Source organism: Paroedura picta, chromosome 13 (genome assembly GCF_049243985.1).
Source record: "Paroedura picta isolate Pp20150507F chromosome 13, Ppicta_v3.0, whole genome shotgun sequence".
Classification (NCBI taxonomy): domain Eukaryota; kingdom Metazoa; phylum Chordata; class Lepidosauria; order Squamata; family Gekkonidae; genus Paroedura; species Paroedura picta.
Genome location: NC_135381.1, coordinates 2,389,625 through 2,411,686, shown reverse-complemented (window position 1 = coordinate 2,411,686; position 22,062 = coordinate 2,389,625). Strand labels below are relative to the sequence as shown.

General features: G+C 49.8%; 1 protein-coding gene across 6 annotated transcripts; it reads left to right on the top strand.

The window, feature by feature from the left end:
- Window positions 1-3,463: 3,463 nt before the first annotated feature.
- LRRC43 (leucine rich repeat containing 43) lies at window positions 3,464-21,037 on the top strand. Of its 6 annotated transcripts, XM_077308473.1 has the most exons (14): window positions 3,464-3,988; window positions 5,434-5,506; window positions 7,255-7,362; window positions 9,938-10,156; window positions 11,252-11,316; window positions 12,158-12,297; window positions 13,363-13,601; window positions 14,515-14,693; window positions 15,601-15,733; window positions 17,012-17,151; window positions 17,477-17,632; window positions 18,208-18,399; window positions 18,933-19,020; window positions 20,638-21,037. In XM_077308473.1, exons 4-14 carry the CDS (start codon window positions 10,087-10,089, stop codon window positions 20,778-20,780), a joined length of 1,545 nt encoding a protein of 514 aa, XP_077164588.1. In that variant the 5' UTR covers window positions 3,464-3,988; window positions 5,434-5,506; window positions 7,255-7,362; window positions 9,938-10,086; the 3' UTR covers window positions 20,781-21,037. The 6 variants fall into 6 exon arrangements, with proteins under 6 accessions (XP_077164588.1, XP_077164585.1, XP_077164586.1 ...); XM_077308470.1 differs by lacking the exons at window positions 3,464-3,988; window positions 5,434-5,506; window positions 7,255-7,362 and adding an exon at window positions 8,883-9,051 and having other exon boundaries at window positions 11,206-11,316; XM_077308469.1 differs by lacking the exons at window positions 3,464-3,988; window positions 5,434-5,506; window positions 7,255-7,362 and adding an exon at window positions 8,884-9,051 and having other exon boundaries at window positions 9,938-10,216; window positions 11,206-11,316.
- The last annotated feature ends 1,025 nt before the right edge of the window (window positions 21,038-22,062 follow it).

The window sequence follows — 22,062 nt, the reverse complement described above, 5'->3', positions numbered from 1 at the left end:
AAGGGGAGGGGAGATTGCCTTCAGTTTGGCCAAACTTGCATAAGAAAGAGAGAAAGAAAGAAAGACACACACACACACACACACCTTTTAATACTGACTGCAGAAGGTGGTTTATCCCTTTGGGTCCCTGTTGCCCAAGTATAGATGCCAGGGTGGGGGTGGGGCGATCAGTCCCAAAGGCCTTAACCTCACCCACTTCTGTTCATGCAGATTGAGTCAACCCCCCCCCCCCAGCAGAAGCAGGCGATGGAGCTGGTTGGTTGTGCTTCGGCTTTGTAGCGTTCTCAGTGGTGTCAGAAGTAGTCTTGACAGGATGGTTCTGTGGTGACTTTTGTGTTTGGTTTTTTGGGGGCTGGCTTGACTTTGAACGCCCTGAAATGTGCTTTGAATTTTAAAAATGGCGAATGACATTGAAGTGGTGAGCCGTCCATTCGGTTGTTTTTTCGGACAAGATTTGACGCTTTTGCAGACGCGCTGATAAATTGTTCTCTCTTAATGAATGGATTTTGTTCTTAAAACGGCTGGTGTGCCCTTTGCAGCCTGTTGTAAGGGTCTCTTTTCTATTGCATGAAAGGGCGTCTCACTACTTGGGTCGCTCTCTAGAAACTGTGCAATTACATTTTTTATAGTTACAACGGAAATAAATACTATTTTTTGGGAAAAAACAAACTGGAACCGGAGTCTTTCTTTAAAAAAAAAGTGCTATATTGTTGCTCTGTTTTTGTCGGTGTGGGTTCTCTTTCCTAGAGTTGCTGACGTTACAGTCAAACTGCTTTCGGAACTACCAAAGCCGAAGAGGGTGACTCCTGCAGGCAAGAGACAGGAAGCTGCGGGTGGGGGGTGGGGGGGGGAGATGGTCTTGCCTCCTTGATCAGGCACTGAGAATCACCCATCAAAATGTCCTCCTTTCCTCAGAGGAGAAGTCACGCGGAGGCCCCACATATGAAGAAAAACCAACACCCTGGTTTGTCGTGATTTTGCAGCCTTACAGCCACGGCATCATTTGAACTTTTTTTGCCAGACAAACTAAGAATAAGCAAATAATATGCATAATGCCTTGGAAGTGGACATCTCCTCGTACAATTGTCTGTGGATCTTCTGAAGCTGGAGCTTGTCAAGAAGCTAGTATGGAATTTACAAACTGCATCTCCCACATCTGGCTGCTTTAAAAACAACAACAACCGAAAACAGCACATGGATTCAGCACCTGCTATCGGTTTCAGTCCGTGCCATAAATCACGTTCTGTCTTCAGAGCTTTGTGAGGGCAATTGCGTGCTCCTGCGTCAGCACCTCTCTGCAGCTGGAACGGAATTGCGTCCGTCCTCAAGAGCGGCTTTGTGGTTGCCGCATAAGGTGCTGCCAGCGCTTTTGTGTTTTGCATTTTCCTGAAAGGACTGCATTTCTTTTGAGACGCCCACTCGCAGCATGAGTCTCGACTGTGCCTAGCCGAGTGGCCAGCCAGACCGAAGGGAGGTGGATCTTGAGCCTCTGGTCAGGGTGCTGAGCAAAAGTTCCTGGGGTGGAATAGAAAATTAGACTCTGCAGCCTCCAACCCGGTGACCAATCCTCTCCGGCAGTGCTCGGAATCTTACTTTTCAGAAACTGACGTTGAGGTTTTAGAAGTGTGACCGCCGCAACCTAGAAAGCTCAACTCAGCTATTAACATTTGATCAGATTCAAATGAGGAGCCGTGTTGGTCTGAAGTAGCACAATAAAACCAGAGTCCAGGAGCCCCTTTGAGACCAACAAAGATTTATTCAAGGCGTGAGTCTGACGAAGAGTGCTTGCACTCAAAAGCTCACGCCTTAAATCTTTGTTGGTCTTAAAGGGGCTCCTGGATTCTGGTTTTATTGAACATTTGATCAGACAACAAAGCCACTTGACAGATAAAACGTACAGCGCAGGTGACACAATCAGGGTCAGAAGCAGCAGCTGCAACCATTCCTTATCTGAAATCTCGCATTGTCCCATTCATCGCATTGATTGGCACTGTGAAATCTGACTGGAGTCTCAGAAAAAGGCAGCTGTGCGCAAAGTAGAGAGAGAGAACAGCTAAACTAAAAAAAAAAGTGGTAAGTGTGTGTGTATGATTTTTAACCTTTAACACTTTGAAGTTCTAAAGCCAAATAGTTCTCCGAGTGGCTTATAAACAGAATTAGCAAAGCCAGTTAAAACCTCATTTTCTCTATTGTTTCCTCCCCCAAGGTTTTACCCAGCAGTCTTCATGTGGAGGAGGAGTGCGGAAGCGAACGGGTTCTTCAGATCAGAGGCTGCCACTCTTAACCACGACACTCCACTAGCTCAACAAGTCGCCTCCTTGACCACAGCAGGGCTTGGTTTTGAGTAATGCCAGAGGGTCTTGCCATATCGAACAAAAGTTGCCCCTGACTCCCCCCCCCCAACTAGGAGCAGCGGTCTTTTAACCTTTGTTTTGGAATTCTTTAGCATTTGTTTAGCATTTGTAGTGCTCTGAAGACTTTTAAAATTAGTTATTACATCAACCCTGTCAAGTAGGCCACTTATTCCATTAAGTAGATGAGACAATGAGATCGAGGGGCGTAGGTGCTAGTGAGCGTGGTGCAGGGGTGAGGTTTAAACTGGCAGCTTCTGGAGCATGGTTTCTCTCGGCCACTGCAGGACTGAGAGGCACAGTCTTTCTTGGGTAGGACTGCGGCATTCAGGCACAAACAAGGGCTATACAAATGCAATTACATGCGCTTCCCATGAGAACAAGATGGACAGTCATGGCCCAGAGAGAGGGAAAATGTCACTCTGGATGTTCTTGGTTTGCTATAGGCAGGAATCAATTGTACCGATCTGAACAAATTCACAAGCCGTCTCTGGCTCTTTAGATGCTTCATTAACATACAAAACCATTTGCAATAAATAGTGTGAGGAAGCCAAATGCTTGTCACGTCTTTAAATACTTTTGTTAGATCGCTTTTATTGAATTTGTTTGACACATTAAAGGGTTATTAAATGAATGTGTTATTCATTTTAAACTTTTTTTTTCTTTACAGAGCTCAAGGGGGCTTCCCACATAGATAAAACAAATACAATAAAATTTGCTTTAAAAATATAACACCATATTATCTCCCTGCTATCAACCAAATAAATACTGATTTATAAGCCACTCTGGCATGGTAGATAGATAGTGACCTTTTATAAATTAAAATATACTTAGTTATAAATACTATAAAAATAGACCTTTATGGATGGAAATATTATAAAGATGAAAATAAATACATAAATATCATATAGAGAAATATAAATATATCTCAGACATTGTAATCTCACCCACATTTTCTACTTATCCTTGTCACTTATCTGCTATTTTCTCAAGTGAAGCTAAAAACTGTTCTTTTAATTTCTGGTATTTGTCCCTCAACTAAACAGGTCAAACTAGGGAGAATTTGCATCTAGTCTCAGACAATAATCTCTCTTGCCTTGGCAGGGGCTCATGAAAATTGTAGTCCATGGACATCTGGAGAGCTACCATTTGGCCACCCCTGCACTATGCCTTGACGGTTTCCAGCTTCATGTGTGAAAATGTCTCCTCCCTGACAAAAAATGTGCCAAATTATTTGCTGCTTTCTGCAGCATCAGCTAAAGTATAAATCCAGAAATCTCGATCTTGCTGCATTAAACACTTGTAGCGTTCAGAAGCCTTGATCAGAAATATTTTCCTGAGTGCGTCATTTGTCAATGTGTGAGTGATATTTATAGGGGCGCTCACCATGGACTCAGGGTAGAGACACGTCCACTGCTGATCAAGGTTTGTCTGCAGGCTCGAGATGCTGACAGCACCATCGATGGTTGCGTTGAGCTGCCAGAACAGGTTGTAAAAGGTCATGACGATGCGGCGGGTTTCGTTTTGGGAGCGGTCGTAACTGGCAGTGCAACTGGGAAGTAGAGCGCTGCTATTGAGGCTCAATCCTGTGTCGGCCGGAATAGTGTAGAAACGCTTGGCCTGAAGAAATGAAAACTGTAAGTTGTTGTTTTGTGGGCTCCTCCGTCCCGCTAGGCAGAGGTTCCGGTTGGGATATGCAGAGCAGCAGCAAGCATGACTGAGCAGAATATTTGCTTGTTTATTTTATATTTATTTTCCGCCCTCTCTCCAAGGGCTTCGCGAGGATTACAGCAGGAATAAAATTACATATATAAAATACAGGTACAAAAATAGGGATTTACATTGAATTAAATTAGGTTTTAAAACATAAAAGCAAAAGACTTAAATATTACATTTGCCCAGCTCTTCTATCAGATGGGAAGAGGAGGAGGGTTATACAAAATAACTCCATGATTTTGTTTGGTGGGTTCTGATAGGGAGGCCAGCAGATTTAGAGTCAGCTTGGTAAAGAGGATATGAGCAGAGGCTTCTAATCTGGAGAGCCAGGTTTGATTTCCTCACTCCTCCTCCACATTTCTTCCATGCCCTGGGTAATGGCGATTGCCATTTTGGGATCAGGAAGGGATCTGGCCCAGGGATTCTGGGGGTTGTTTTGTTTCCCCCCCCCCATCTTCTGAGTATAGATCAGGCCGTCACTAGGAGAGCAGAAGGAGCAGCTGTGAATTTCCCGCATTATGCAGAGGGTTGGACTACACGATCCTTAGGCTCCTGCCCATGTTTCTGTGTACCGTGTTCAAAAACAATGGATTTTTTTTTTGCGGATTTGATCTAAAGACATTTTTAGTAAATTCCATTCCGAGAAAGGCTTGTTTTAAACCACTTGTGTGCTAAAAGACGGTGGAAGAAAAAGTAAAATACCTTCTTTCCCTTATGCCAAAGTGCCCACAAGCTCTTGAGCAAATGAAGAAGAAGAGTTGGTTCTTATATGCCGCTTTTCCCTACCCAAAGGAGGCTCAAAGCGGCTTATAGTCGCCTTCCCATTCCTCTCCTGTGAGAACTGCTATAGGCTCCATGGGAAGGGCAGACAAAGTAAAGAAGTCAGACCTGCACAACTGTTTCTGCTCATGCTTGGGAAATCATTGGCAAAAAGGATCCTGGGATTACCCTAATTCAAAATGGCTCTTTAGCTGTGGCTCAGTTTCTTTTAGAATTGGGCAGTCGTAATCAAGTTGGCTGTATCATCTAAAACATGTCAATTCTCCTCATCACGTTATACGTCAGTCTGATCTTCTAACTCCTCTTGACCAGTTTGCTATGTTTGTTAGAACATTTTCAACAAGAAAGTTTTGGATTAGATTGAGTTTTTTGTCATTTGGATTGAGCTTTTTGAAAATTTTGGACTGAGCTTTTTGTCATTCAATGTATTCAAACCTGGGAGAGGAGGGGGAGAAAGGGAGAGAGATCCTAACTACCATCTCAGTAACTTGAAATAGCCCAATTTTAGCATTAATTAATTAGAGTCTTTGCCATACTTACATCCTTCTCTAGTTCTTCTGCCATTAGCTGTAAACATGCCTTGCAGGTGGAACAGTCGGGAAATGAAGATGTCAGAGAGGCGCAGAGCATGATCAATCCACACAGTTCTGTTCACAAAGGTAAATAAATGTTGCAAACAAATAACTAAATTTGACTAATAACAGAGTGGGGCTCTCTCTCCACTGGTTTTCCAGACTGTACTCCAGTAATTAAATGAAGCCCCGGGGAAGTTCTGGGGTAGATCCCAGATCATCACGGATCTAACCAGCTCGGCCGGTCATCAGGGAAATCCCATATGGAATCCCATATTTTGCTGCAAAATGCGGCTAAGCGCTTACACATGGAAAGTCCCATTTGGATCACTACCTGTAGACACTGCCTGTTTGGTTCCCCCCCCCCCAACACAGACTGACTACACAGAATGGGAAAACCCACCTCGTCGACCCAGCATGGTGAATTCGGTGGCCAGAGGTCTGGTTCTCAACTTTGGGGCGATGGTTCCACTTTTCTGTCTTTGCATGGCTTGCAGAGCCTGTATTTAAGTGATCTGAACAAGATTTGGGTGGAAAGAAGTGCGTAAACTGGGAAACTGGTGGGAGGGCGCAGGTGATTCTGATCTGGGGATTTTATAATTTGGTCAGATTCCTTTCCCAGGGGAAAAAAAAAGTTAACCACACAAAAGGTATCAGCTTCGGGGCCCTTTCTTGCATTCTAAGGCGAGTGGCCCGCAAGGGACGCTTTGATCAGGATCATTTCCTTTCTCTCTGAATCACTGGTTTCCTATCCAGCCGTGTTCTCCTTGCTCCTAGATCTTGTCTGTGGTCTCAGAGCAGTTGTCTGGATGGCTGAGTGCCTCTGTTTTGTCAGTCGGCCATGTCACCACTCAGAGGCGAGGCTCTAGAACTGTGTGTACACAAGGAAAATATTTTTAAACAATATGTTTGTTTTAGAAGATGCCCAGTTAAACAGAGCTTCTGCCTGAAATACTGAAGAATTCGTATTAGAGTTTGGATGACCTGCCGCCATTTGATGGTTGTGCTGGGACCCCCAGCCTCCAGGTTGGGAGAGAAGAAAGCTGACCAAATGGCAGTGGACAGAGAACCTTCTTTATTTTTGAAAATCAAAGCCAAAAGCCAAAACAAGGTCCGGTATAGAACTCGTCTTCAAGGGAAAGTCTCTTCCTCAGTTGAGGCTTCTATTAAGTTCCAATGATTCTAGCCATATATTCACAGTCGGTCTCAATGAACATCTAACTAAAGAGTATCCAGTTGACGTCCTCTACTGGCAAGATCCTAGCATACATACGCTCAGAGGCAAGTCCTATCCACCTTCTCCTGAAACTGCCCCTTTTTGGTTTTTGCTCCATTTGGTAACTGGATTTGATGGCTTAAACGGGGGGGGGGGGGGAGCAGATATTGACAAAGGAAGGTCTGTTGTTGATTACAAGCCATGAGAACTTAATGGAGCCTCCTTGTACAGTGGCAGTATATCTCTGATCGAGCAGAGCTTTTCGTCATAGAATATGTCTGTGATTAGCCTTCTAAGACTCAAATTGTTCATCACTGGATCTCCCGAAGTGTGGTTTTTCTCTAGCCCATGGCTCGAAATTCTGTCAGGAAATCAGCCTTTTAAATAAATTATAGCTCTTGTTCAGTCTCTAATTTACCTTATTAAAACATTATTTGCTGCCCAGATCTGATCATTTTAAGAAATCAGTTTGATGCCACTGATGCAAGTGGAAATGCCAGCTCTGAGGCCTGAAGAATTATCAGAATGAGGAATGAATCAGCAGCACTACAGATGCACAATCGGGTCAAAGAAGAGCCTCCACCCCACCCCCGTCTGATGCATCTCTCGTTTTTTCCAGTGAACAGGACTGACGGTGAATTTGTTTTGCAAACTGATGGCCGGCTACCACAGAAGATAAGAACCTGAACTGCGCACCCCGCAAGGGACTCCTTTGCTTCCTCTGGAGGTCAGTTCTGAGAAAGAAATTGCACAGAGGGAGAGATTAGATCGGCAGGGTAGAAAAGCAGTTGGAGGCAAAAAAAAGGGAAAAACATGTTTTCGACTCAAATACTTAGGGGGCCTCCTGAATCTCAACGGCACTTGTCATCATGACGTCTTCAGTGGTGGCTTTGTTTTCACTCATTTGTCAAGCACCTGATTTGGGACACCTGTGGATATGAATGCCCTTTACAGATGGCTTTGGAGGCTGCTGAATCCTAAAGGTGTGGATTGAATTTTGGCTGCAGGCCTGATTCATTTCATGGTAAATCACCATGTTATCTGTTTTACCTTAAGGCTACGTTCTGGTAACCAGCTGCCTGGGACTAGCACTGACCCGAGTTGTTTTTCTTTATGCCTCCTAATCTGGGGATCCCCTCCTGAATTACAAATCATCTCCAGACTACAGAAATCAATTCACCTAGAGATAATTGTCATGGCACAATAACGCTGTTTGTAATTTGACTGGTCCTTTTTTACAAAGAATCAAAGGGGCAGCCATGTTGGTCTGAAGCAACTGAACAAAGTTTGAGTCCAGTGGCACCTTTTCAGACCACCAAGGTTTAATCGCTTAATTCCCCAGGGGGGAGGTGGACAAAACAATCCAATAATCATAATAAAAGCCTGTGGCCAGGAGGGACCAGAGTAGCCAATCTTTCACCCATGCCGATCCTAGGCCAGAGAACATCTTCATTATATTATTGTCATGCAATCTGTGGGCCTGCCCTTGATTGTGGGATGGCCTTTCTGAATCTGCATAGAAGGGACCCCTCCTCTCAGCCTTCAGGAAATTCTGCAAATTGGAGCTGGGCAGGACATACAGGGGCAGGACGATGGTTAAAATTTGTGCCTGGCTTTTTGTCTGGATTTTTAATTTATTGTTGTCAGTAGACTGTGTGCTGTTATTAACTGTTGATCTGTTTTTCATAAACCATTTCAGATCCCATTCTGGGGACAAAAGGTGAAAAAAGCTCAAAAGGAAACAATAGTAATATACAGAAATAAACAGGTCTTTTAAAAATTGAAAAACAAATAATGTAACTAAATATTAAGCCTACAGAACAAACCAGTGTCTGTCTAACATGATGAGAGAACTTAACATCCTTGTGGAACAAACAATAGGGGTAGAAAACCCTAAGGCGGGGGGGGGGGGGGAGGACACAAGCCGCCTGCAACTTGATGGCGAAAACATCCCTTCTGCCTTGATCGGTGGTACAAGGCAATAAAAGTATTAGGGGAGAAGAGACCCCCCTCATCCCCCCTCGGGAAGCCACAGCTGCGATCCAGCTTCTCTGCGATCCAGTTGAGGAGGCGAGGCTTCCCTCCCTTAAACCTGGCCTGGCGCTTGGCTGGCCGCGCACCTAAGGAGGAAAGCCCCTCAGGGCGGGAGGTGCCGCCGCGGCCGCATCATCCGCCTCCAGCCGAGCCAATCGGCTTCCGCCGCGTCGCGTGGTCGCCGTCTCCTAGCGACCGGCCCCGTCGCCCAGCAACGGAGGACGCGGAACTGGTACCCAGGGCGTTCCCCGCCTGGGCGCGCGCCACGTGCTCCGGGTGGGCCGCGGGCTCCGGCATGGGCGGCCTCAGCGCCTCCGACGCCTTCTGGACGCACCTGCGCGCCCTCGGCCTCGACCAGTTCCCCTGCGGCACCGGCAGCTGGGTAAGCGGGGGGGGGGGGGGGGGCTTGGCATTCTTCCCCCTCCCCTCCAGGAAGCTCAAAGTAGCTTATTGGCCCTCTCACAACAACCCTGCCAGGTGGGACGGTTGGTATCTGAAGAAATGCTCATGCACACCAAAGCTTACACCCAGAATTAAACTTTGTGGGTCTGAAAGGTGCCCCCGGACTCAAACTTCCTTCTGAATCTGTTGGGACTGTGCATGCACATGAAAGTTCACACCCGGAATTAAACTTTGTGGGTCCTAAATGTGCCCCTGGAGGCAGACTTTGTTCTGCTGCTTCAGACCCACAGAGCCACCCATCCTGATTCTTAAGCCCATTCGCTACCTCCAGTGAACTGATAACTGCAGGGCAGAGACCCCTTGCTTGCTTTCCTGGCCCCCCAGAACTTTGTCCACCTAGCTATTCTCCCTCGCCCAGCCCTATAGATAGGGTTGAGATGGGGGGGACTTGAACGCCGAGCTTGAGGTGGGGAGAGGGCAGGCAGGGCCATGCTGCAAACCTGTTACACTGACATGATGTGCTGTGGAAGAATTTGCGCAACTCTGGTCACTCTATCTCAAAGAGGTGGAAAAAGTGCAGAGGAGGGAAATCAAGATGCTCAGGGTTCCGGTCTCTGTGTCCTTTACATTTTGCTGGTCGACAATTACTTCCATAATGAATTTGTTGCATTTTTCGTTGCGTGTATTAAAGGTTTTCCTGTGGCTTCCACATGAGACATTTTCACATTAAAAAAAAATACTTCATGGAATGATCAACCTTATTTCGAATCTGGTGCCAGAGTGGTCACTGCTAAGCCGTTGACGCCTCCCTCCCCCCCCAGCCAACGTCCATTTGTGCCCCCCAACCCATCTTCTGTCCTCTCCAGAATAAATCCCGTTTCTCCCCACGGAAAGCCAGAACCCCATGGCGCTGTGGCCAACAACCGCTGAGCCTGGCGCTTTCTGACCCGCTCATCCCCCCGACGGAAGAGACCACGGAAGCGCTGACGGAGTTCCTGCGCAGCCCCGGCTCGCCATGGGCCCTGCCCCCCGACTGCAGCCCCGAGGACCAGCAGCTGAGGGAGCTGGCGGTGCGGACTCCGCAGGTGATCCAAGACACCTTCATCTTCTCCTACTTCAAGTCGCTCAGGATCGTGAATAAAGGCGTGAGTGGCTGGGAGGTTTTTTTTTGGGAGGGGGGAGATGTCCAGCATCGGAAAGGGAGATTCGGCCCTCCGGGGGGGTCTGTCTCGTGTCACCTCTGAGCCTGACTGGCTGGTGTCAATCGGCCTCAGTGTTCTCCGTCTGCACAAGGGGTCTACAGCATCTCCAGTAGCCACAGAACCGGTTCATCAAAGGGCAGAGATCCCCTAAAGCGGCCTTTCTTCTAGCTCTGGGTTAGGGACAATGGAGATTTTGAGGGCGGAGCCCGGGAAGGGGAGGGGCCTCAGCAGGGCATTATGGCAGGGCACCCACCCTCCAAAGCAGCCCTTTTCTCCAGGAGAACTGATCTCTGTAGTCTGGAGATCCGCTCTGATTCCAGGAGATCTCCAGCCATCACCGGAGGTTGGCAGGCCTGATTTGCCCAGGCTCAGACGCCTGCTGAATTTGAGCTGCCTATGTATGCTTGCCAATCTCCAGCTGGGGCCTGAAGATATCCTGGAATAAGAGGTAAGTTCCCCTGGAGAAATGAGCTGCCCTGGTGAGTGGACATCATGCCCTCCTAAGGACCCTCATCTCCCCGAATGCCAACTTCTCCACGCTCCGCACCCAACACCTCCAAGAATTTCCTGACCAGGAGTTGGCAGCTTAGGCTTTCTTTACTGCACGCCATCCTGACTGTCTTAGATCACTTTGCGACATCTTAAGTTGTGGCTTGAGTGACACCTGCTGAGCTACTGGCTCTGCTAGGGCTTCCCTTGGAAGAGCCCATCGCCTGTCTGAGGCTGGCTTGTGTACTATGCCTGGAGTTAGGGTTCCCAACTCCAGGTCAGGAAATCCCCGGGAAGGGGAGGGCGCTCAGCAGCTGATTGCTCCAGGGGTTGGGGTGGGGAGGAGAAGCTGCCGGTGAGAGCTCTTTACTGGAAGAGGGGTGGTCTGGATGGTCTCTGAGTGCATGGCAATTGTGGGTAGGTGTGTTTTTCTTTTACCCAAGGTGAATGAAATTGATGCCAATTTGTTAAAATTCCCCAACCTGGAAGAGCTTGTCCTGAGTGCGAATCACATCAGCAGGATCAACTCCGCCCACCTCCCGCCAACCCTGAAGGTAGGCAGCCATGTTTCTTTTCCACATCGCTCTTTGCCTCTCAGGGTTTGTGTGAGGAGAGGCCTTGGGGCAGGGATGGCCCAACTGTGGGTGTCCAGATGTCCATGGACTACAATTCCCATGAGCCCCTGCTGGCCAGCAGGGGCTCATGGGAATTGTAGTCCATGGACATCTGGACACCCACAGTTGGGCCGCCTCTGCCTTAGCGCGTGGCAGTGGGGCCTAACAGCCTGCATTTTGGATCAGGACTGGGCAGAACCCAATTGAAATCCCTACTTAGCCAAGAACACTCGCTGACTGGATGATCTTGGGCCAGTCACTCATTCTCGGCCTAACCTACCTCACAGGGTTGTTGTGAGGGTGAAATGGAGATGTTGCTGTGGACAGAAATGGCTTCCTCCAAGTTTTGTCACTTGGACAGATCTGCAATGTTTTTAAAAGAGCAAGAGTCCGGGGGCACCTTCAGAACTAACAAAATGAGAGAGCTGGCGTGTTGTCGTGGTTAAGAGCATCGGCTTCTAATCTGTCGAGCCGGTTTTTGATTCCCCGCTCCTCCTCCACAGGCAGCCGGCTGGGGGACCTTGGGCTACTCACAGTCCTGTACAAGCTGTTCTCACAGAGCAGTTTCTTTCCGAGCTCCCTCAGCCTCATGTACCTCACAAGGTGTCTGTTGTGGGGAGAGGAAGGGAAGGGGATTGTAGCGTGCTTCGAGACTCCTTCAGGTAGTGAGAAATGGAGTATAAGACCCCCAGTTCTTCTTCTTTTTCTTCTTGATGCTTAACTGGCGGGGCTTAGACAGGCCCCCGGCCCAGGCCAACCTTTTGTCCTCTTCCCCTGGCAGGTGCTGGAACTTTGTGGCAATGAGGTGGACAGCTTGAAGGACCTGTGTGCCCCCCCTCCCCCCGAGCTCCAGCATCTGGGCCTGGGACACAATTGCCGGCTGGGCTCGTCCCAGGAAGACTACCTCACAGATGCTTTCTGGTAACGCCAAGCTCTCGAAGCAGCAGGGGTGACCGGAGGGGGCTTGAGGGCCGTTTTGCTAAGGATGCTCCTTGTGTTTCTCCCTCTCCTTCATTTCTGGGGGTTCTGAACAGACGTGGTTCACAGGCAGGAGCACTGATGGCTTAGAGGGAAGAGCAAGGTTGCCAGTTTCCAGGTCGGCCCTGGAAATCTCTTGGAATTACAATCCATCTCTAGACCTGACTTGAGAGGGGATCTGTTCTCTCTTGCCCCGGAGAGACGGACCAGAACGAATGGGATGAAAATAATGCAAAAGAAATTCCGCCTAAACATTCGGAAGAAGTTCCTGACAGAGCGGTTTCTCAGTGGAACAGGCTTCCTCGGGAGGTGGTGGGTTCTCCATCTTTGGAGATTTTTAAACAGAGGCTGGAGAGCCATCTGACAGAGAGGCTGATTCTATGAAGGTTCAAGGTGGTGTCAGGTGACAGTGGATGAGCGATAGGGTTGTGGGTGTGTCCTGCACAGTGCAGGGGGTTGGACTAGATGACCCAGGAGGTCCCTTCCAACTCTATGATTCTATGATTCCGTGATCTGTTCTGCTGGGGCAAATGGCCGCTTTGAAGAGTGGGCTCCAGGTCATGATGCCCCACCCCACCCCACGTCTCCAGGCATTTCTGAGCCCAGAGCGGGCTGATTCTGTGAATTTAGGCAGATTATAAGTGGGTGGGCAGAAGAGACTGTCGGTGCTTGACTCTTGTGGCCCTTCTTGTATGCCCAGCGAAATGCCAATCACCACTGTGAGGTTGGGAGGCAAGACTGGCCATGGATTCTGTATTTTTTAGGGGGAGGCATCATCTGGGCATGGAATTGGGATCACTGTGGGTGGGCAGGTGGTTTTGAGTTTCCTGCATTCTTTAGGGGGTTGGACTAGATGACCCTGGAGGCCCCTTCCAGCTCTTATGTTTCCATGATTCTATGACTCCTTGGATGGGGAGGGAAAGAGCCCCCCAGCCCCCCTTTGCAGAATCCAGCTGAGAGCCTGGGGCCTCATTTCAGGCCCTTTCTCCTGGGCTTCTTCCCTCCCAGGCCAAAGCTCGTCTCCCTCGACTTGAGCTATAACAATTTTACGGACTTGCTGGGCCTCCTCGCCAAGCTCTGCACGCTGAAGGGGCTCCGGGTGCTCGTGCTGCAGGGCAACCCTCTGGCTCTGATGCCCGGATACCACGGCTTCACCATCGACAGCCTGCCCAGGCTGTGTGCCCTCGATGACAACATCATCACCCCTGACGAAAGGCACTGCTTCCTGGGCATCTCCTGCAATCCAGGTGGGCCTGCTGGGCCGGGAGCATCTCTTGCGACGGCGGGTCACAAGACAGACGGGGTGCGGGTGGAACATGGGTGGAAAACACGTCTGTTGTGTTCATTTCTGAAAGTCCTGGCCCAGATGGCTGAGGCCAGCCTGAGATCATCCATCTCGGAACGTAAGCAGGGTCAGCCCCAGTCGGTGCTTGAATTCCAGACCAACAAGGATTGTTGTGCAGAGGCAGGCAATGGCAACCCACCCCTGAGCATCTCTTGCCTGGACCGCGATGGTCTCATTGGAATCCAGATGCATGAGTAACTGAGCAATAAATACAGCTAAGATTGGAATAGTGCATTTGGGAAGGCCTGGGCATAGCCTCACATCAGCATGCAGATATAAAAAGAGGGAGCACGAGTAATTGAGCAGTAAATACAGCTAAGGTCTCAAAAACGCATTTGGGAAGGCCCGTGTATAGCACCAGATTGGCACCCAGATAATAAAAGGATTAGCATCGGCATCTGAGCAATCAGTACAGCTACGACGGGGACAACGGATTTGGCAAGACCTGTGGAGAGAAGCAAATTGAGCATCAAGGCAGAAATTGAAAAGGAAATTGCACAGCTCTCGGGTGACCTCTCGTGGTCAAACATTGCATGGCCTCTCCTTAAGGGGCGATCACAGTTTTGGGATTAGTCTGTCGAACTGAAGGTCAGACAGGACTCTTTAAGGCACCGGCACCTTTCATCCTGGCCAAGAGCCACCGGGTCCGACCCTCCTTGGTCACGCCACGTTCCCTTTCCTTGTGCCGTGCTTTCCCGTGCTAGGGTTAGAGTTTTGGCGTCTCTTGTGCATGAACGGCCTGGAATGTAAAAATGGGCATCTCCGTCCCTCTCCGAATGAAAACGGGCTTGCTGCTCTTTGTGCCCCTTTCACAGCGCTGCTGCTGGAGGACGTCGAAGTGGTGGTCACGGTTAGCAGAGTCCGAGGGATCCCCAACCCTGCCTGGGCCGAGGAGCCAGAAAGCAGCCCCGAGTCTCCTGTGATCACCTACAGCTACTATGTGACGTATGAATTTGCCAAAGGCGAAAAAATCGACAAGGGGGACAACATCCAGGTATGCTTGATGTCAAAAGGGCACATTGGCCTAATCCTCAGCAAGAGAGAAATGCTAATTGCCATCTTTTAAGGCAGGGGTAGTCAACCTGTGGTCTTCCAGATGTTCATGGACTACAATTCCCATGAGCCCCTGCCAGCGTTTGCTGGTAGGGGCTCATGGGAATTGTAGTCCATGAACACAGGTTGACTACCCCTGTTTTAAGGTCTTGATGTTAATGTTTATTGTTTTTTAAGGGGGTTTGTAGGGGTTTTACTGGTTTTTATTGGGTTTTTTTTTTGTAAACCGCCGTGAGTTCGAATGGAGAGCGCCGGTATATGTCTGAAAATAATGAATAAAAATAAATAAGGAGAGCCACTGGAAATAACATTTAGAGAAACTGCATTCCTTTTACTGTACAAAGGAAAAAAGCAGATTTTAAAACAAACCTCAATTCAACCTGCATTCATTTTCTAGATATCAAAACTTAGTATTTGTTTGTTAATCTCCTGACTCCACAGAGAGTTTCAGATGCTAGAAAATTGTATATTATTCTTGCTGTCGGCTCTCTACACGTCACAAACACTCATGTGAATTTCTTAGTGATGATAATTTACTTCCCCACTGATGATTCAAGTCCTTAGACACTGGAGGAAAGGAGCTCTGTCCCACCAAAGCTCACACCTGGCAAACCTCATTGTGTCTTGTTGCATGGTGAAGGGTTTACAGAATTTTAAATGTCACTTTATTTAAAATTAAAGGATCCATCCCGCCCTGAATCTACAGATAAAATATGGACCCAGCTTCTAAAACGAATATATACATCTTTGGCCATTTAATTTCTGTCTCATGGCGTCATCACATAATTAATGATGACAGCTTTTGGAGTAGCTGGTGGGCAGTGGTGCTAGATGTTTTTCTGTCCCAGGTCTTGATGTCCCAAAGTCCGGTCTCAACAGGCCAGAACGCAGAAAGCCCTCCGGCCGGCCCCAAAGAAGCAGAGGGCTTTGGGGTCGCGACTCAGGATGTGCCTGTGAAGCAGGACGTGCCTTCTGAAACAGGTGAGTCGCCCCTGCCAGAGAGCAGTGAGCGATTCAAATGTGGCGGCACAAACTTGTGGTCTCCAGATGTTCTCCAGCCCTTCATGTACAAGGCAGAGGCTTGATAGACGCCTGAGAACTTGAGTTCTAGACTGGCCAGAGATTCTGGTTTTGGACTCTGGCATTTTACGTCACAAAGGCCCCTTCCTCCTGCACACCCGGTCCTCCTCAGGCTCCCCTCTATATATTTCTCAGCCTTGTTCAGAGTCAGTGTCAGATTTGAGTCCTGTAGCACCTTCAGGGCTAGCAAGACTTTCAGAGCAGAAGGCTACTGCGGCGCTGTGGAATTCCAATCTGTTCTCCTGCTGACCAAGAAGGTGCCCCTCTGAAATGGCCTTCGAGGTGCTAGTCGACTCCCATGCAATTCTGTGGCCTGCCACCACTTCTTAGTGGTGTTCTCAACAATCTAGGTCATGCAGGGATCTGTTAACACAGCCCGTTGATTAATAATTGACCAGGGATATCATTGTCCTGAAAAAGTCATCTGATATTCCACTGGGGATGTGGCTGGAGCATAGCAGGTTGCCACATTTTTTGCCATGTTTTCTGCTTTCATACAATCGTATTGATTCTTATGTCGTTAAGTCGCTAGAATAAGCAATAGTCACCCCATGTTGTTTGGCATGTCTGCTTTTTGTAACATAGAGTTCACCAAGGGTTCACACAGGCTGGAGGAGCCATAAATCTGTTATGGGTTTGGGGACAGTTGTCTCCCGGACCTTGGGGCCAGAGGCAATGCAGTGTCTACCTAACTTTTGTTTTCAGGAAAGGCGATGGGAGAGCAGACTTTGGAGGTTTTCATTCCCAAACCTGAATTCGGGGGGGGGGGGGAGGGGTGCTGGGGAAGAAGATAGATAAGGAGGGGGCCTATCTGAAGGTGTGTTAATCTTAGCAAGGATTTAGAGGTGACTGCTTCATCATTATACTTTCAATAAAGTGATTTTTCTTTCAACACAGTCTGCTTATTGGGAGAAACCAACTGGCGTCTTGCACAGGTTGAATGACAAATCAGAACGGAGACCAGATCACGTCAGAGGGTGTCTGCTGTGGGGAGAGGAAGGGGAAGGTGTTTGCAAGTCATTTGGGGACTCCGTTGGGTAGTGAAAAGCAGGGAATAAAATACCAGCTCTTCTTCTTCTTCTATCATGCACATCCATTTTGAGTGGATCACCAAAAGGAAGGGTCACTCTCTGTTTGTTTTGGAGGGGTACCTATTTTTCTCCTGTCTTCCTACTTCAGCGAATGTTTACTCCACCCTTCGGAAACCTTGGGCTGAGACCATCGAGTATGAATACAGAAAAGAGCACATCACCAAGGACCTGGTTTCTTTGAAGGCCTATCTTCTTGCTGGGACCACCGTGGCAGTTGTGGAAGAAAAGGTAATGTATCCGGCCACGGGGAGATGCCGTCCTCCAGGTGGGCCTGGAGTTCTCCCAGAATTACAGCTGATCTCTAGACCAAGATCGGGGCTTCTAGAATAACCATAGAGTCTAGGAGAAATGCAACCGCTGGAGTGGCCATGATGCAGCGGAAGAGAGCTTCATTGCTCGTGTAACTTTGGGGTAAAGACATTTAGATTTTCCATTGTTCTAAGTTCACAACAGCAGGAAACGTCTTTCTCTGTGATTTAAAATTCCTGCCTAGCCAAGATTCTGTCTTCTCTCCCCCCCCCCCGATCCTTGATGCTCTCTTTCTTCCCACCAGATTGTCTCCTGGCCTGTTGTCGTCACTCCTGTCGAGACTCCCAGCAAGAAAGGGAAGGGGAAAGCGGAGAAAGGGAAACCCGAAAAGGGGAAAAAGGAGAAAGGGAAAGAGGAGAAGGCCAAAGCTGAGAAGGGGAAGCTGAAAGACGCTGGCAAGGTAAGGCTGGACTCGGGCCCAGAAAAGCTGCTTCACCCACCGTGTCAGGAAGGCGGAAGCCGCGTTATTTTGGAACGACAACATCCCTGGGTGAATGCAGCAGAGTTTGCCCAGTCAGAGAACCATGATCCTGAGCACAGTAAATAAACCTCCCAAGAAGCCTATTCCAAAAAGGGGAAACTTCCATTTATTCAAGTAGGCCCAGTTCCCTTTCAGGTCGCAGTCAAAGGAAGAGAGAGAAGCCCAGTTGAAAGAGTGCTTCTCCTTTCACAAATGGCCAGCTTCTGTGGGAGTACGAGGGCATTGAGTCCAAAGAAGAGACCTGCAGAAATCTCGGTTGCCCTGGAAGCCCATCTGCTCTGCCCCAGACACAAGAACATAAGAGAAGCCATGCTGGATCAGGCCAATGGCCCATCCGGTCCAGCACTCTGTGTCACACGGTGGCCAAAACCCAGGGGCCCTCAGGAGGTCCACCAGCAGGGCCGGAACTCCAGACGCTCTTCCACAGTCACCCCCCAAGCACTAAGAATGTAATGGCTGATAAACAGAAGATTCTTTTTTTGGTGCTCTTGCAGGGCAGCAGCAAGAAGAAGAAGAAGGCACCTCCGCCCGAGTTCCAAAGTGACCCTCCCATCCTGAAGACCTTGGGCTCTGGCCTCGTCAGCCTGCAGAGCCTGCTGGCCGGAGAATCGCTGTTGACCACCGTGTGTGACTTCGGCGTCCTGATCACAGAGCTGGGGCCTCAGCCCTCCGCCATGAAAGAGAAGGTACCTGGATCAGGGGCACCTGTGCTGGAGCTCCCCCGCCCCTCCCCAGAAAGTTACATTCTCTTGTCAGAAAAGCAAATGGGCCCAGTCCGGGTGGGGAGGACATCCAGCTGGGAGTGCCTCGAAAGTATGGGGTTGGAGCTGCCGGCCACCAGGCCTGCCTTCCCTCAAAGAGCCAGAAGGGACAGCTTGTTGTGGTTGCCTCCTTGCTGAGGTCTTTCGGGCATTGGACCCCACTGAGACCTCTTTCTTCCCCAAGTCCTCCCCAGGCCTCACCTCCAAATCTCCAAGAATTCTTGAGCCTGGAGTTGGCAAGTCGAGGGCTCAGAAGACTCAACAGAAACTTTGTTTTGGAGGGCGGAGGTGCAAACTGTGTTTTCACAACCTGCAGTTGCTTCCGAGGTCGGAGACACGGTTTCAAAGAGGCTGGGTGGAAACACAACCTGTTGCTCCTTTCTCTCGCCCCAGAGCTCCCTCCCGCCCGCCCTGAAAGTGTTCCCCTTTCTACCCTCCTCCCTCTTGCTCTTTCGCAGGACGGCAAGAAGGGCAAAAATAAAGATAAAAAAGCCAAAAGTGGACCCGAGAGCACAGCAGTCCAGAAAACCTCATCAGCCGCCAAAGGTAATAAGAGACCGTTCATGACAGTTCTCTCTTCTGATTTTAAAGATGGCTGGTCCAGCCTTGGGCCAGATGTTCTACGGGGTTTACTAGCCAACAGCCAATGAAACACAATGCAGAAGGAAGCAGAACTATCGGGGAAGTGCAGGGAGCCCCCGGCAGCCGCGCTCTGCGCGGCTCGCAGTTGCTTCCTTGTTAGCAGGGCGGGTATTGGCCCGGCCGATGGTCTGTCCGGAGGAAGGGGCCAACCGGCACCCTTCCTCATCCCGGACCGAGCCCGCCCTAACTCCTCCCACAAAGCCTTTACGGCTTTATTTAGTCCGCGGCGTCCGCGGGCTGTGTTCAGATATAATAGATTTCTGGAGCATAATAATAATAAGCCATTGAAGCAATGTACTAGTTTGCAGCTTTCAATTTTTAAAAAGATTTTTTTGTTCTTTTTCCACATGGAGTTATAAAAGGAAAAGTTCAGCCTGCACCTTTCCCCAAATGACTGCAACAAAAAGGGCTAGAGGCCTATTTTTTTGTAACAACATGAAAGCAGGAAGCTAGTACAGTGTTGCAATGGATGGTTATAATGTTATAAGGCTCTCTGTGTGATGTGCTGTCAAGTTCTTTCCAATTGATGGCGACCCCGTGAATTAACAGCTTCCAAGACATCCTACCATGAACAGCCTTGCTCAGGTTTTGTAGAACGAGGGCCATGGCTTCTTTACTGAAGCAATCCATCATGCTGTAAAAAGACATCTGGTCCAGGGGGGAGGAGGAACCAGGGCAGAGAAAAGTCAAAGAAAACAGCCCCCCCCTCCCCCCCCCATGTGGAAGCCCCATTTCTGCTTTGCTGACCTGGCAGACAAAAACACAACCTGTGAGTCTGCAGGAAATCATCCCTCTGCTCAGTCAGCTCTTATTTGCCAGTTGACGGGATAAATCGTGTTGAGCCAGGGAGACGCTGATGCATCTTCCGGGGCTGCCTTCTTTCACCCAGCGCCTCAGACTGGGCAAGGTTCTTTTCCAAGCACCAGGGAAGGCAAGCTTGTGCCAAGCCGTGCAGTCGCCCAGTTGCGTGACACCAGCCGGGTGGAGAATGTCAACGTATTGGCCGGCGTGGGCAGTGGCTGCCTATTTGATCAGGGCCTATCGCGTCTGGCTCTCCCCGGAGCTGTTTGCTTACTGAGGAAATAGATATCAGTTTCAGGCTGGCTACAGGGAAGGGGCCGGGAAACCGGTCCAGGAGGCTGTCGTGGTGCGAGATTGCAAAGTCAGGGCTGAGCAGCATTCCGCGGCACCCCTGCCAAGAGACAAAAGACCCGTCTGTCAGGGTTATGCTCGGAAGGGTCACTTCTGACAATGGATCGCTTTGTGGGGAAGTGCGATGTCCCGCATGCATTATTCATCTGCCGCCTTAAAGGGACCGGGAAGTCATGTGACTGAACCTGCCGCGTCCTAACACTAAAACGGTAGAAAGGGAAATGGTGTGTGTGTGTGTGTGGGGGGGGAGGCACTGCAAAAAGAAGGAAGAGCCAGAGAGTTGGAGGTATCCTTTGGGGTTAGTTTGGACCCCCAGCGCATAGGATTAAGAGGAGTGAGGATGGGGCATTTTCTTCCCTGTTTTTGCAGGGAAAGGCAGAAAACAGGATTCTCCCAGAGGGCCAGATGTTCTGATGATCCAGCCGGTGCCTCTCACTGTGGAATTCCAAGTCCAGCGCCTGAAGTGGAAATCGGCATCACAAATCTTAACGAAGTCCAAAATACCTACATGAGTTGCCTTTTGAACACTGCGTTGCGCTTTTGGGTCTTTTTATTTTGGCCCAAATGTCTTTGCTTTTGACCATTTAGAAATCTACTTGGCAGTTGACCAGGCTTGGTGTCTGAGGAATAAAACCCACAACTTGAAAGCAAAAAGCCTGGTCAAGCAAGACCGTGCAGCCACCCTCTTTGTTATTTCTTGTAGGCTTGAAGAAGAGCCCGGTGTAACTCAAAAGCTTGCAGCAACCAATAAAGTACCCTTTTGAAAGAATTGTTTCCATTCTCTGGCAGGCAGCACAGCCAATCCGAAGGTGCTGTGGCAGTTTCTCCCTCTGGTTTTTGAGGGGGACTTTGGCATTATTCCACAGTGAAATTATGATTCTGTAGTGAAACAGCCTCTTAATCGAAGTGGGATGGTTCTTGTCCTTCCTGAATACTTAAGGAGAGCGGGAGGGGAGTTTCACAGCAAAGGGATCAGTGGAGTGGTCTCAGTCAAGGCTTGGAGATGTTTTGGGAGACCCAGGTTCGAATCCCCGCTTGTGCCGTGGGAGGCTCGCTGGACGACCTTGGGCCAGTCACTCACCCTCAGCCTTACCTACCTCACAGGGTTGTTTGAGGATGTAATGGAGGAGACGGACGTAAGCTGCTGTGGCTCCCCATTGGGAAGAAAGGCCAGGTGTAAACAGAGTCCCCCAAATACCGCTGCTTTCCGTAGCGGCCCCCTAAGCAGCTGGGGGGGGGGGCTGGCCTGGATCTTGAAAGCAGGCAGTGACCGGGTGTGTGGGGGAGGGGTGATGCCCAGGAGGGGCTTGAAGGCAAGAGGCGATCAGAGCTGGCCGGCCCCTGTTTGGAGCCCCCAAGCCCCCCAGCCACGGCGACCCCAGAGCTCGGCTGCCCCAGACGGAAGGCCCGGAGAAGCCAGGCTGGGTGGGGACAGTGGCCCCCGGGGGCTGCCAGGGGAGGCCTTGGAGAGGACCCGGCTGTGGGGCTGCAGGAGGGCTGCCGGCTGCCCGGAGGCGCTGCTGGGCTCTAGCCGCGGTTCCCGGGCTCCTCGGACTCCGGAGGGAAGGGGCCAAGCAGGTGCCCCCCCACCCCCCTCCCTCCCGGCAGCACGCGCCCCGCCCCCCCCCACCCCCCGCGCGGGTTCTCCCTGCCGGCGCGCGCCCGAGCCCAGCCCACCGTTGCCGTGGCGACCCCGGCGCGCGCCGCTCGTGCGCCTTTGGCCGGCGGCCCTCGGGGGAGAAGCGGCGTCGAGGAGGGGCTTCCCGGGCGAGGCCAGGCCAGGCGGGGCGGGCA